Source organism: Bos javanicus, chromosome 6, assembly GCF_032452875.1.
Source record: "Bos javanicus breed banteng chromosome 6, ARS-OSU_banteng_1.0, whole genome shotgun sequence".
Lineage (NCBI taxonomy): Eukaryota > Metazoa > Chordata > Mammalia > Artiodactyla > Bovidae > Bos > Bos javanicus.
This window is the reverse complement of record NC_083873.1, coordinates 84,295,107-84,310,472: the sequence shown is the minus strand read 5'-3', so window position 1 is coordinate 84,310,472 and position 15,366 is coordinate 84,295,107. Positions and strand designations below refer to the sequence as shown.

At 38.8% G+C, this 15,366-nt stretch overlaps 1 protein-coding gene across 1 annotated transcript in view; it reads left to right on the top strand.

The window, feature by feature from the left end:
- Nucleotides 1-11,198: 11,198 nt before the first annotated feature.
- Nucleotides 11,199-15,366, top strand: part of LOC133249636 (transmembrane protease serine 11E-like) — a 57,902-nt gene continuing 53,734 nt past the window's right edge. The window contains exon 1 of the mRNA XM_061420368.1: nt 11,199-11,350. Within this exon, the coding sequence (XP_061276352.1) occupies nt 11,343-11,350 (8 nt within the window). The 5' untranslated portion in view covers nt 11,199-11,342. The remainder of the gene's footprint in view (nt 11,351-15,366) is intronic.

Sequence of the window (15,366 nt, the reverse complement as noted above, 5' to 3'; positions counted from 1 at the left end):
CAGGTCAAGAAGCAACAGTCAGAACTGGACATGGAACAGTGAACCAGTTCCAAATTGAGAAAGGAATATGTCAAGGCTATATATTGTCACCCTGCTTATTTAATGTACATGCAGAGTACATCGTGCAAAATGCTGGGCTGGATGAAGAACAAGCTGGAATCATGATTGCCAGGAGAAATATCAATAACTTCAGATATGAAGGTGACACTACCCTTATGGCAGAAAGCAAAGAGGAACTCAAGAGTCTCTTGATGAAAATGAAAGAGGAGAGAGATAGTTTAAAACTCAGTATTCAAAAAACAAAGATCATGGCATCTGATCCCATCACTTCATGGCAAATAGATGTGAAAACAATAGACACCAAGACAGACTTTATTTTTTGGGGCTCCAAAATCACTGCAGATGGTGACTGCAGCCATGAAATTAAAAGACGCTTGCTCTTTGAAAGAAAAGCTATGACCATCCTGCTACTGATGCTGCTGCTGCTAAGTCACCTCAGCCGTGTCCGATTCTGTGTGACCCCAGAGACGGCAGCCCACCAGGCTCCCCCGTCCCTGGGATTCTCCAGGCAAGAACACTGGAGTGGGTTGCCATTTCCTTCTCCAATGCATGAAAGTGAAAAGTGAAAAGTGAAAGTGAAGTCGTTCAGTCGTGTCTGACCCTCAGTGACCCCATGGACTGCAGCCTACCAGGCTCCTCCGTCCATGGGATTTTCCAGGCAAGAGTACTGGAGTGGGGTGCCATTCCTAGACAGCATATTAAAAAGCAGAGACCTTACCTTGCCGACAAAGGTACATCTAGTCAAGGCTATGGTTTCTGTAGTAGTCATGTGTGGATGTGAGAGTTGGACAATAAAGAAAGCTGAGTGCTGAAGAATTGATGCTTTTGAACTGTGTTGTTGGAGAAGACTCTTGAGAGTGCTTTGGACTGCAAGGAGATCCAAACAGTCAATTCTAAAGCATATCGGTCCTGAATATTCACTGGAAGGGCCAATGCTGAAGCTGAAACTCCAGTACTTTGGACACTTAATGTGAAGATCTGACTTATTGGAAAAGACCTTGATGCTGGGTAAGAGTGAAGGCAGGAAGAGAAGTGGACGACAGAGGATGAGATGATAGGATGGCATTACCGACTTGATAGACATTATTTGAACAAGCTCTGGGAGTTGGTGAAGGGAACTTCACCAGGGAAGCCTGGCATGCTGCTGTCCTTCAGGTTGCAAAGAGTTGGACATGACTGAGTGACTGAACTAAACTGAACTGAGCTGAACTATGTGTCTGGCACTTAGCTAGGCTTTGGGAATAGTGTAGTTAAAAGAAAGGACACAATCCACTGTTATCAGAGACACCAGTAATGTATAGACAATTATAAAATGAGCTAAGAAGTGCATGTTTTATGAAGTATTGTGCCCTATGATGCTCAGAGCAGGGCTCCTTAAGTGGCTCAGAAATATGTTCCAAAAACATGATGCAGTATGATTTGGGAGACAAGGAAGGAGTGTCTTGGTAGTAGTTTTCTATATTTTAATGAAAACTTGCTCTTGTTTAACCACAGAGAGTGGCTTTTAGAAGTAAGGGGACAGTCAAAAGCAGGAAATTGTTTCTAGGGTTTGCTTCTTACACTTACTACACTGATTTAGCAAGAAGGAATGAGCACAAAGACTTTGATTATTTTGGGGTAGAAATTAGAAAACTAATTGTATTCTTTTCAGCCTGAACTTTTTTGGTGAGCATCTTTCACATGTGTTGGAAATTTTATTCAAGTCTGTGTTGGAAATTTTATTCAAGTCTTGGTACTTTTTACTCATGTTGCTTCTTCTTCCAGTAATGAAATTTCTTTGTTATCTTGATCACATCTTAATCATTGGTGAGTCCTTGGCCTTCTGTGGTGGCTCAGCTGGTAAAGAATCTCCTTACAATGGAGGAGACCCAGGTTCAATCCCTGGATCAGGAACTCACCTGGAGAAGGGAATGGCTACACACTCCAGTATTCTTGCCTGGAGAATTCATGGACTGAGGAGCCTGGTGGGCTACAGCCCACGGGGTCGCATAGAGTTGGATACAACTAAATAACTAACACTTTCACTTTTTCACTGGTCTTCTGTGAAATCTTTGCCAGGTAGAATCAGTTGCTCTATTCTTTCTTTTCCCTTAACCCCATCTCTTAACAGGTGGAGCTTCGAACCATTGGTATTGGCCTCTCCTCCTGTGCCTTCCTGGTTGAGAAAGCAATTAATCATTCTAGTTACTAACCTCAGAACTCTGTATGGTGGTGGTGGTTTAGTGGTTAAGTCATGTCTGACTCTTGTGACCCGGTGGAGAGTAGCCTGCCAGGCTCCTCTGTCCATGGGATTCTCCAGGCAAGAATACTGGAGTGGTTTACCATTTTCTTCTCTGAAGAACTCTATACAGTATTTAACTATAATACATTTTTTTAAAGAAGTATATGGGCTAACTGGATTAAAATTTAATTTAATATTTATAGTGAACTGATTATTTTGATTACTTTATCATTAAAAGACTATATCAGTCAAAAATTTTAACTTTATTTTTCCTTTATTGTTTCTCGACAAAAGAACGGTGTAGTGGTGGTAACATTGGCATTTGTTCTGAAACCATCTTGATTGAGTGAATATGATGTGACACTTATTTCCCATTGAGAAATTCGGAAACAAACACACCCAAGCAATGATGAACTCCTCTAAGGTGGAGATAGAAGGATAGGCTGTGTTGACGCACAGTTAATCAGGGCTGAGTAATAGAGCTAAGTGAGAAAACAAATGAAGAAAGCCCTGTGCCTACCCTTTGTATGCTCTTCTACAGATGTATAGTCCTGACCTCAGGTTACTTAAGCAAAAGACTGTCTTGTATCTGGACTTTTATTTTTCCACTGTTAGCCTCCTTTTCTCCTCCATTTCAGGTATTCAACAGACACAAAAATCTGTCACTACAAAGTGACAGATTGGGCTTCCCTGGTGGCTTAGTGATAAAAAAAAAAAAAAATCCACTACCAATGCAGGAGACATGATTTCAATCCCTCATTTGGGAGGATCCCACATGCTGTGGAGGAACTAAGCCCATGCATCACAACTACTGAATCTGTGCTCTAGGGCCTGAGAGCCACAACTACTGAAGTCCCCGAGTCCTAGGGCCTGTGTCCCGTAACAATGGCAGCCACCCAGTACATCCAAAAAGAACGAAAGAAAGAAAGTGGCTTTTGATAAAGACTTGCTATTGTTCAGTCACTAAGACATGTCTGACTCTTTGTGACCCTATGGACTGAAGCATACCAGGCTTTCCTTTCCTTCACTGTCTCCCAGAGATTTTTCAAATTCATGTCCATTGAGTCAGTGATGCTATCTAACCATCTCATCCTCTGTAGCTCCCTTCTCCGGACTTTAATCCTTCCCAGCATCATGGTCCTTTCCAATGAATCAGCTCTTCACATCAGGTGGCCAAAGTACTGGAGCTTCAGCTTTAGAGTGAACTTCCTATTGAAATCTCCAAAGTGATGCCAAAAATTGGGGACAGTCGTGGCCCTCTGGTAGGGGTAGACACCCTATGAAGTCAAAAGATTTGCTCTCCTAACAACTACCAGCACCCAGCTCCGCATATGTATAAAGAGACAACAAGGGAGAAGAGTCCCCTGCATGGATCACTGCCTTGTTGGAGCGAAAGGGTTTGTGTAACTCAATGAAGCTATGAGCCATATCATGCTGGGCCATCCAAGATGGATGATCATAGTGAAGAGTTCTGACAAAATGTGGTCCACTAGAGGGGTAAATGTCAACCCACTCCAGTATTCTTGCCTCAAGAACCCCATTAATAGTATGAAAAGGCAAAAATATATGACACCAAAATATAAGCCCCTCAGATCTGAAGGTGTCCAACATGCTACTGGGGAGGAGTGGAGAGCAATTACTTATAGTTCCAGAGAAAAATTAAGCAGCTGGGCCAAAGTGGAAATGATGCTCAGTTGTGGCTATGTCTGAGGGTGAAAGTAAAGTCTGACATTGTAAAGAAAAATATTGCATAGGAACCTGGAATGTTAGGTACATGAATCAAGGTAAATTGGATGTGGTCAAGCAGGAGACAGGGCTTCCCTTGTGGGTCAGATAGTAAAGAATCTGCCTACAATGTAGGAGACCTGGGTTCGATCCCTGGGTTGGGAAGAACCCCTGGAAAAGGAAATGGCAACCCACTCCAGGATTTTTGTCTGGAGACTCCCATAGACAGAAGAGTCTGGTGGGCTACAGTCTATAAGGTCACAAAGAGTTGGACATGATTGAACGATTAACACTTTCACTTTTCAAGCAGGAGATGGCAAGAGTGAACACTAGCATCTTAGGAATCAGTGAACTATTAATAAAATGGATGGGTGAATTTAATTCAGATGACCATTATATTTACTACTGTGCCCAAGAATCTCTTAAAAGAAATGGAGTAGCCCTCATAGTCAACAAAGAGTTCAAAACCTAGTACTTGGGTGCAATCTCAAAAATTACAGAATGATCTCAGTTTGTTTCCAAGGCAAATCCTTCAACATCACAGTAATCCAAATCCGTGCCCCAACCACTAAGGCCAAAGAAGCTGAAGTTGAATGGTTCTATGAAGACCTCCAAAAACTTCTAGAACTGACACCAAAAAAAAGATGTCCTTTTCATCATAGGGGATTGAATGCAAAAGTAGGAAGTCAAGAGATACCTGAAGTAACAGGCAATTTGGCCTTGGAGTACTACATGAAGCAGAGCAAAGGCTAACAGAGATTCGTCAAGATAACATGTTGGTCATAGCAAACATCCTCTTCCAACAACACAAGAGACAACTCTACACATGGACATCTCCAGATGGTTAACACAGAAATCAGATTGATTATATTCTTTGCACCTGGATATGGAGAAGCGCCATACAGTCAGCAAAACAAGACCTGGAGTTGACTGTGGCTCAGATCATGAGCTCCTTATTCAAAATCCAGGCTTAAATGGAAGAAACTAGGGAAAACCACTGGAGAAGGAAATGGCACCCCACTCTAGTACTCTTGCCTGGAAAATCTCATGGACCGAGGAGCCTGGTAGGCTGCAGCCCATGGGGTCGCTAAGAGTCGGACACGACTGAGCGACTTCACTTTCACTTTTCACTTTCATGCATTGGAGAAGGAAATGGCAACCCACTCCAGTATTCTTGGCTGGAGAATCCCAGGGACGGAGGAGCCTAGTGGGCTGCCGTCTCTGGGGTCGCACAGAGTCGGACACGACTGAAGCGACTCAGCAGCAGCAGCAGCAGGGAAAACCACTAGGCCATTCAAGTATGACCAAAATCAAATCTGTTATGATTATACAGTGGAGGTGATGAATAGATTGAAAGGATTAGATCTGGTCTGAAGAACTGTAGATGGAAGTTTGTAACATTGTACAGGAGGCAGTGACCAAAACCAAAATCATCCGAAAGAAAAGAAATACAAGAAGGCAATGTGATTGTGTGAGGAGGCTTTATGCATAACTGAGCAAAGAAGAGAAGCAAAAAGTAAGGGAGAAAGGAAAAGATATAAGCAACTGAAAAGAGAGTTCCAGAGAACGGAGAGATAAGAAGCCTTCTTAGCAAAAGAAAACCTATTCTGAACAAAGTTAGGCTGGTCCCATTCCATTTGTAACGTGCAAAATGCCTGCTCTGGCTGGACTGATGTGAAGTCCATGTCCACATAATCTACTCACTATCTCTCCACTGCCCAGAAATATTTAATGTTCTGTTTGTACTAGATTAGTTTCTTATTCCATGAATCTCTGAAAGATGGAAGAAAATTGGACCTAGTATTTAATATATTTCACTTGATTCTAAAGATAATTAAAATTTAAAAAGCATTTCTGAATAATGCCTTAAGTTTTGAACCCTAGGAAAATGGGCATAACAAGTATACAGACACATTTTAATGAGCATTTAAAATAATTTACTTTTGTTTAATTTCATAACTTTTCAGTTCTATATGTCTGTTTTGCAGAAATAAAATGATTCTTTTTAAATATTTTTTATTTTTGTGCTCAGATATATTTTTTGTTGATCTATGAAATGTTCTGTACAAAGCTGTATGGTGGTACAGTTGGGCTAGATACTTTTGTTTTTTAAAATCTTGACTTAGCCAAATATATTTGACCATGTTAAAAACAGTATCTTTTTATTAAAAATTTGATTGCATAAAAAAAGGCCTTCTTAAATGAACAGTGCAAAGTAAAGGAAAACAATAGAATGGGAAAGACTAAAGATTTCTTCAAGAAAATTGGAGATATCAAGGGAACACTTCATTCAAGGATGGGCACAATAAAGGACAGTAAAGGTAAGGACCTGATAGAAGCAGAAGGTATTAAGAACAGGTGGCAAGAATACACAGAAGAACTAGACATAAAAGGTCTTAATGACACAGATAGCCACAGTGGTGTGATCACTCACCTAGAGCCTGACATCCTGGAGTCTGAAGTCAAGTGGGCCTTAGGAAGCATTACTACAAACAAAGTTATTGAAGGTGATGGAATTCCAGCTGAACTATTTAAAATCCTAAAAGATGATGCTGTTAAAGTGCTATACTCAGTATGTCAGCAAAATTGGAAACCCCAGCAGTGGACATAGAACTGGAGAAGTAAGTTTTCATTCCAATCCCAAAGAAGGGCATTGCCAAAGAATGTACAAACTACTGTGCAGTTGTGCTCATTTCACATGCTAGTAAGGTTATGCTCAAAATCCTTCAAGCTAGGTTTCAGTGGTACATGAACTGAGAATTTACAGATGCACAAGATAGATTTAGAAAAGGCAGAGGAACTAGTTTTTGTTGGCTTAAAACTTAATATTGAGAAAACTAAGATCATGGCATCAGGTCCCATCACTTCATGGCAAATAGAAGAGGAAAAAGTGGAAGTATTGACCAATTTTATTTCCTTGGGCTCCAAAATCACTGCAGATGGTGAAATTAAATAACACTTGATCCTTGGAGGAAAAGATATGACAAACCTAGACAGCATGTTAAAAAAGCAGAGACATCACTTTGCCAATAAAGGTCCATCTAGTCTAAGCTATGGCTTTTCCAGTAGTCATGTACAAATGTGAGAGTTTGACTATAAAGAAGGCTGAACACCAAAGAACTGATGCTTTTGAACTGTGGTGTTGGAGAAAACTCTTGAGAGTCCCTTAGACTGCAAGAGATCACACCAGTGAATCCTAAAGGAAATCAGTCTTGAATAGTCACTGGAAGGACTGATGCTGAAGCTGAAGCTCCAATACTTTGGTCACCTGATGTGAAGAGCTGACTCATTAGAAAAGACTTTGATGCTGGGAAAGATTGAAGACAAAGAAGAGTGCAGCAGAGGATGAGATTGTTAGATAGCATCCCTGACTCATTGCACATGAGTCTGAGCAAACTCTGGAAGGTAGGGAAGGACAGAGAAGCCTGGCATGCTGCAGTTGATAGGGTTGAAAAGAGTTGGATACAACTTATCAACAGAACAACAATGTGACACATCTACTGTGGGTTTCCAAGACACCTAAATCCACATATATATTCCTCCTGACTCAGCTTCTATGTTGCACAGAAGGACACAGGAAACAGTTCATCCTAACTCAGACACATGGAGGTAACTCTGAATACATTTTCTTCACATGATAGGCAAAGGAGTCAGTTCAGTTCAGTCACTCAGTCATGTCCGGCTCTTTGTGACCCCGTGGAAGTAGCATACCAGGCTTCCCTGTCCATCACCAACTCCAAGAGCTTGCTCAAACTTATGTCCATTGAGTCTGCGATGCAATCCAACCATCTCATCCACTGTCATCCCCTTCTCCTCCTGCCTTCCAATCTTTCCTAGCATCAGGGTCTTTTCCAATGAGTCAGTTCTTCGCATCAGGTGGCCAAAGTATTGGAGTTTCAGCTTCAGCATCAGTCCTTCCAATGAATATTCAGAACTGATTTCCTTTGGGATGGACTGGTTTGATCCCCTTACAGTCTAAGGATCTCTCAAGAGTCTTCTCCAACACCACAGTTCAAAAGCATCAATTCTTCGGCACTCAGCTTTCTTTATAGTCCAACTCTCACATCCATACATGACTACTGGGAAAAACACAGCTTTGACTCAGTTCAGTTCAGTTCAGTTCAGTCGCTCAGTCGTGTTCGACTCTTTGTGACCCCATGAATCGCAGCACGCCAGGACTCCCTGTCCATCACCATCTCCTGGAGTTCACTCAGACTCACATCCATCACTCGAGCCATCAATGATGGCTCAAGAGTCTTCTCCAACATCACAGTTCAAAAGCATCAATTCTTCGGCGCTCAGCTTTCTTCACAGTCCAACTCTCACATCCATACATGACCACTGGAAAAAACCATAGTCTTGACTAGACGGACCTTTGTTGGCAAAGTAATGTCTCTGCTTTTCAATACGCTATCTAGGTTGGTCATAACTTTTCTTCCAAGGAGTAAGCGTCTTTTACTTTCATGGCTGCAGTCATCATCTGCAGTGACTAGATGGACCTTTATTGGCAAAGTAATGTTCCTGCTTTTTAATATGCTGTCTAAGTTGGTCATAACTTTTCTTCCAAGGAGAAAACGTTCTTTTAATTTCATGGCTGCAGTCACCATCTGCCATTTTTAGAAATACATAAACCTAAATATGGGCTTCGCAAATGGCTCAGTGGATAAGAATCCATCTGCTAATGCAAGAGATGCAAGAGACTCAGGTTTGATCCTTGGGTTGGGAAGATCCCTGGAGTAGGAAATGGCAACCCACTCTAGTAGTCATGCCTGAAAAATTCCATGGACAGAAGAGCCTGGCAGGCTACCGTCAATGTCACAAAGAGCTGGATATGACTGAGTACAGCACAGGACAGCACAGCACAGCTATAAGAATATAGGACCATATAAAGAATTTCTTTGAGTTTGGAATGTAGATTTTCATAGAGAAAAAAGTCATGAGGTCCTGTTAAAATGAGTCTAACAGGTTCGATGCAGGATGTAGGAAGCTTGGTGATGGTGCACTGGGATGACCCAGAGGGATGGTATGGGGAAGGAGATGGGAGGGGAATTCAGGATGGGGAACATGTGTACACCCGTGGCGGATGCATGTTGATGTATGGCAAAACCAATACAATATTGTAAAGCAAAAAAAAAAAAAAAATGAGTCTAACAAGTCTTAGCCCTAAGTCACTCTGGCGAGAATGTGTTCCTTTGAATGAAAGAGTAAAATCAAAATTTTAATAAAATTTTAATGTGAAGTAGAACATAGTATGTGAAGCTAGTATTAATATTTAATTAATGAAGATTTCATTTCTTAAGGTCTATAAAACAAGAAAAGATTAATCTCATAACCTAGAAGTTTTTACTTCATCATTGTTTCTTCTTTGTTTCTGGCTGAGTTGTAATTTCAAGTGAGTAGACAGAGACATGAGGAGAAGGCAGTGGCACCCCACTCCAGTACTCTTGTCTGGAAAATCCCATAGATGGAGGAGCCTGGTAGGCTGCAGTCCATGGGGTAGCTAAGAGTTGGACATGACTGAGCAACTTCCCTTTCACTTTTCACTTTCCTGCATTGGAGAAGGAAATGGCAACCCACTCCAGTGTTCTTGCCTGGAGAATCCCATGGACGGAGAAGCCTGGTGGGATGCCGTCTATGGGGTCGCACAGATATGGACATGACTGAAGCGACTTAGCAGCAGAGCAGCAGCAGACAGAGACATGATACTATATATTGAATAACTTCGAGTAGATATCCATGCTTTTCTTCAGTGTTATCTCTTAGTTAGAATAAAAAAAGCTGAGATGTTGCTCTCTCCAATCCCAAGTACAGAATGCCCCAATGAAGAGGTTTCCTGAGTTACCTTTAGAGAATTATTCCAGTTCTTGGCAGCCTAATCCCACATTTCACTGTGGATCCCAACTTCTCCAGCTGTTCTGATGAGCCATTCGTTAAATGGCTGAGTAGAAGTATTCAACCATACTTCTTTGCCTTCTCTCACAGTGACTTTTAGGATTGGTTCCACATACCTCCTTTCTCCATCCTTCCCTCTCTCCTTTCCATGCATATTTTTGAGAGCCCATTGTCTTAGGAATAAAGTTACTGTCTGTTAAGATTTACAGTTTAGTGGGGTTGAGATAAAATAAACAAAAATTTCTAATACATTATGGTAAGTGTTATGATACTATGAGAACATAAAGGAGAAACAGCTAGTTTACAGAATCAGAGGAGGCAGTTTAAACATTTTACCTAACACGAATACACAGACATTTGCATATTCATGTGTCAGTACACATTTTAAAAAATTAGATTGCTATCTTCTCAGAAATAAGATAATAATGACTGTGTTGGCAGATATGCCTGTCTCCACCATAGGAAACACCACTGACCTAACTGAGGGTTAATATATGCAAACTATATGAATTTTCTAGAAGAATGATGGCACATAATTTTGAGATATTAATGCTTTTCTAATCGTTATTGTATTTTCAATAAATATCAAAGTGAAACTTTTATTATATGGATTGTAGAGTGGAAAGCATGTCAGATTAGTTAAAAAAAATAGGTGTTATATAATAGTTTCCCACTAGTTATCTATTTTACCCATGATAGTCTATATATGTATGTGTGTGTGTGTGTGTGTGTATGTGTGTGTGTGTGTGTGTGTGTGTCAATGCTACTTTGTCAGTTCGTCCCACCCTCTCCATCCCTGGCTGTGTCCACAAGTTTGTTCTCTGTCTGCATCTATGTTCCTTTCCATTTGTACAGCAGAATCCAACACAACATTGTAAAGCAATTATTCTCCAATTAAAAAAAAATAATCACCCTTATAAGCAACAAAAATCATGTCTTCCTTTATATATATTTCCCCAAAGCACCTTTTATTAATAAACAAAAATATTTTTAAAAGAAATAGGTGTTAGTACTATATAGAGGTATTAACTGTGATTTCAACCAATTTAACTTAATTAAACCAAAGTTTCTTATTGGAAATGTGAGGTTGAGAAAGATTTAGTTTTTTTTCTAGATTTAAATATCTGACTTTTATTGAAAAAATCTACCTTGTATGGTTATAGTAAGACTCTTAAATTATTATAATCTGAAGACAATAGCTTTTAAGTTCCCACTCCTAGAAAGTACCAATATTATTTATGTTTTCTTGCTCCCTATAAAATTTGACTTTGTCTTACTAGTAACACTGTCTCCATCAACTAGCCAAGACCCGTCAGACTGGTTCTAATTAGATCATCAGTGACTTCCCTCTTCTTAATCCAGCCTTCAAAGTTGCTGATAGAGTCAGATACACACACTGATTGCAGACCTTGGTCTCCACAGGAATCTTCTCTGCTGGTCAGCAATGTATCGGTGAGTTCTCTTTTCCCGTGTCTAAAGTTAACTTGTTTAAAATGGCATGACCCACATCAAGGAATGTGTAGATCTCTAGTTCATTATTTGCTTAATATGGAAAAATACTTTTGATATTTAAACTGAAATTTTGTCAAGAAATAGATTTCTCTTCTTTATGTACTAGTGTTCCCTGTCCTCTTCTGTCTCATTCCAAAATGTTTTTCTATATACTTTAAAAACAGTTCAACAAAAGATTAAGATACATGGTGTTTGACAACTGTCTTTTAGTTTGTTTTGAGGAAAATAGAATGTGTTTTTACCTTGAGTTCTATTTGTCCCAAGGCATGTTGTATATTACGGAGAAGGAAACGACAACCCACTCCAGTGTTCTTGCCTGGGAGATGCCATGGACAGAGGATCCTGGTGGGCTACAGTCCATGGGGTTGAACACGACAGAACGACTAAACAGCAACAACAATGTTCTATATTATAGTGCATTATACTATATTACATACTTAATTAAAATTATACATGAGAAAAAAACTGAAGCCAACTGTAAAGATTAAACTTATGCTTCTTTCTGTATATAAATAGTATAAATTTTAAAAACTATATGTGTTTTAAAAGAACAAGAAAAATTTAAGAAGACAATGGGATGAAATTATTATAGTTGGATTTTCAAAAGTAAATCCAATGATGTACCTAGACACAACTTCTCTAATACAGAAATCATAATTATTTTGAGGCTATTTTCTTCAAAAGTTAGAAACTAAATAGTAACAAGTTTACAGTGTACTAGTTTGGACTCTGAAAATTTTATCCTCATATTAAACATTTATTTTCTCTGATTAAAATATTGGCATGTTATTTTTTTTTTTAATTTCTGCTTTGAGAAGAAAATAGTTTGAAAAGTATAAAACTCCTAAAGGGATCTTAAAAATGAAGAACATACAGGCTCTGTAATTGATAGAGAGTCCTACAAAGTTATGAGAATTTCAATACCCTCTATATTTGTTCATGAGTCAACGCAGGGTTAGAGATATCACAAATTTAATCAGACTTTTCAAGGCTTCCTGCCTTTTTCAAGTACTTCTTTATAATCCATGATGGTTTTGTATCTACCCTTTTGTCTGCCTTACATTTTACTATAGAAAATGGCTTTTATTTAAATATATAATCCTATCAAACTAAGATTCTAAATTTGATTTCAGGCTACATTGATCTGAGTCTGGACTTTGTGTAGGGGAGTTATAATGCGGGGGTATTGGAATGAATTTTTCTGAGTATAATCTAATTTGAAGAAAAAAATATTTTCAGTTCTGCTTCATCATAGATGAAAGATATGTATCAACAGAAAACAAACAAAAACTTCCTGATATGAAAATTGTATAGAAAGTGAAGCATAATTATGTTTGAGTTAGCCTAGGCAATGTTCAGAGAATGGGTAGAGTCAAAAGGGATTAAACTTGTTATGCACATTTGCTGGAATAAATGTACCAACTAGAATGCTTTGAAGAAAGAGGCATATTGAAATATATAGGAAATTTCATTTTTTAACAGTGATTGTTATAGGTTTTTATTTTTTACTGAAATATAATGTATATAAAGTAAAGTATGCATTAAATATTTTTACAACTCAGTGAATTCTCATAAGCTGAACACATTTGTGTCAAAAGCACTCAGGTCAAGAAATTAGCCCTCCTGAAGCTTTTTCTTTCTTCATTTCCATTGACTATTTCCAAGGATTTCCATTCTCTATAGGCAATTTCTTTTTCAGGCCACTGGTTCATAACTTGGAAGGCAAATCAGAAACAGGTGGAAAAATTTATCAAATGACGTGCTTCTTTCTTTTTTTCCTCTTTTTTTAACACCAAAAACATTTTGTATCAGGGTGTAACTGATTAGCAGTGTTGTGATAGTTTGAGGTGACCAGTGAAGGGACTTAGCCATAAATATACATGTATCCAGTTTCCCCAAAATCTTACTCCCATCCAGGGTGGCATATAACATTGAACTCTGCTACTTTTTCTTTAAGCATATTTCTGATATGCTTCTTCACTACTTCAGCTACATAGCTCCTTCGTTACTTTACCTGTTCTAAATGAAAACCACTATTTGTCAACAAAGGTCCGTCTAGTCAAGGCTATGGTTTTTCCAGTAGTCATGTATAGGTGTGAGAGTTGGACTATAAAGAAAGCTAGTGCTGAAAAATTGATGCTTTTGAACTGTGGTGTTGGAGGAGCCCCTTGAGAGTCCCTTGGACTGCAAAGAGATTCAACCAGTCCATCCTAGAGGAGATTAGTCCTGGGTGTTCGTTGTTGAAGCTGAAACTCCAATACTTTGGCCACCTGATGCAAAGAGCTGACTCATTTGAAAACACCCCGATGTTGGGGAAGATTGAAGGCAGGAGGAGAAGGGGATGACAGAGATGAGATGGTTGGATGGCATCACTAACTCAATGGACATGAGTTTGGGTAAACTCTAGGAGTTGGTGATGGAGAGTGAGGCATGGCATGCTGTGGTTCATGGGGTCGCAAAGAGTCAGACATGACTGAGCAACTGAACTGAACTGAACTGAATTTTAGAATTTAAAAGTTAGAAGAAATTCAGATCAAATACTATTGTTTTCTCCAAATTCTGATTTTATGCTGTCCTTTGAACATGAAGAAATCAACACATTACTTTTATTAAAAAAAATACAACAGAAGGTTAAAGAAAACTTTTTCAGGTATAAGTTTACAGGGAAGAGATTTTGGAGAAGAAGAATATATTTATTAAATAATAATATAATATATAAATATATAATAATATTGATGGACATGTCTGCCTACCGTATTCACCAGCAGGCACTGACAACCAGCAACCACTGACAGCAGACAGAATTTATAGACATTAATATTTCACATGTTTAGACAGATGAAGGTAAACTGAGTACTATTCCAATGAAACAAAATGAACAACTTTAATTTTTACTCAGTAGGATAAGCATTATCTCTCAACTTATAACACATGGATCCCCTCCATTAAATTCACTGGGTACTTATTAAAAGTAGAAAACTTCAGTTCTCATTAAAGAATTCCCATGAATCTCTGGTTGAGGTATGGGAATTGTATTTTTAAAAGTTACACAGTGTAATTCTTATTCATTGATACAGTGTAAAGCCATAAAAAGAAAGGAACTTTTAAGACAGAAAGAACTTAAAGTAGAAATGAAATAGGTCAGCTATTAAAGAGGTGGCCCTCTGTTTTCTTTAAATTGGTATAATTATATATTAATGGGAGGTGTTCTCTTCCCAGTCACCTTTTCCTCCAAGGGAGAAGAGTAGTCATTTACACAATATAGTGATGATTAAGGAAGAGAAGATAATTTCAGAATGTATGGGAAACTGAAGGGTGGATACAGACATAATTTGGGTAGTTTGTGTCTGACAGAGAGGGTGGTCTTACTTGGGTTAAAAATCTTTGCTTATAGGGAAAAATCTCAATGTAAAATTAATCTAGCAATATCTTCCTTTCTGCCCTGAAATTAGTCAACAGATAGTGATAATGAAGGGTGAGGTGTAGGTCCAGAGATGCCTTATGATGGTGCTCCAAGTGTTTAATGGTCTCTGTCACTTCTCTTTCAGCTGAGATCAGTCCTGGTCTATGTAACAGCTTTTAATGAGTTCTCATTCTGTACTAAGTTCTTTGTGGAAGAAACTGATTTGTTGGGCACCTATATTATGTATTACACCTTTTGTAAAATGCTATCTGATTTAATGTTGACAATCCTTTGAGAAGCTGTTATTATGATCTCTCCTTTAAAAGATAAAATAATTGCAGCTCGGGGTTAGTGAGTGTTGGATCGAGAAGCTGACCCTGACCTTTCTGGCTCTGTAGTCTATTATTTTTACTATAACACTGTCTATTGTGTGTAGGAAGCTAAAAGAAGAGTCTTTGGAAAATTTGCTTTCTAACAAAGAAATGGAAAACACACATATATGCATATACACACATGGAGAAAATGTGTATGCATGTATAGGAATATCTGTTTA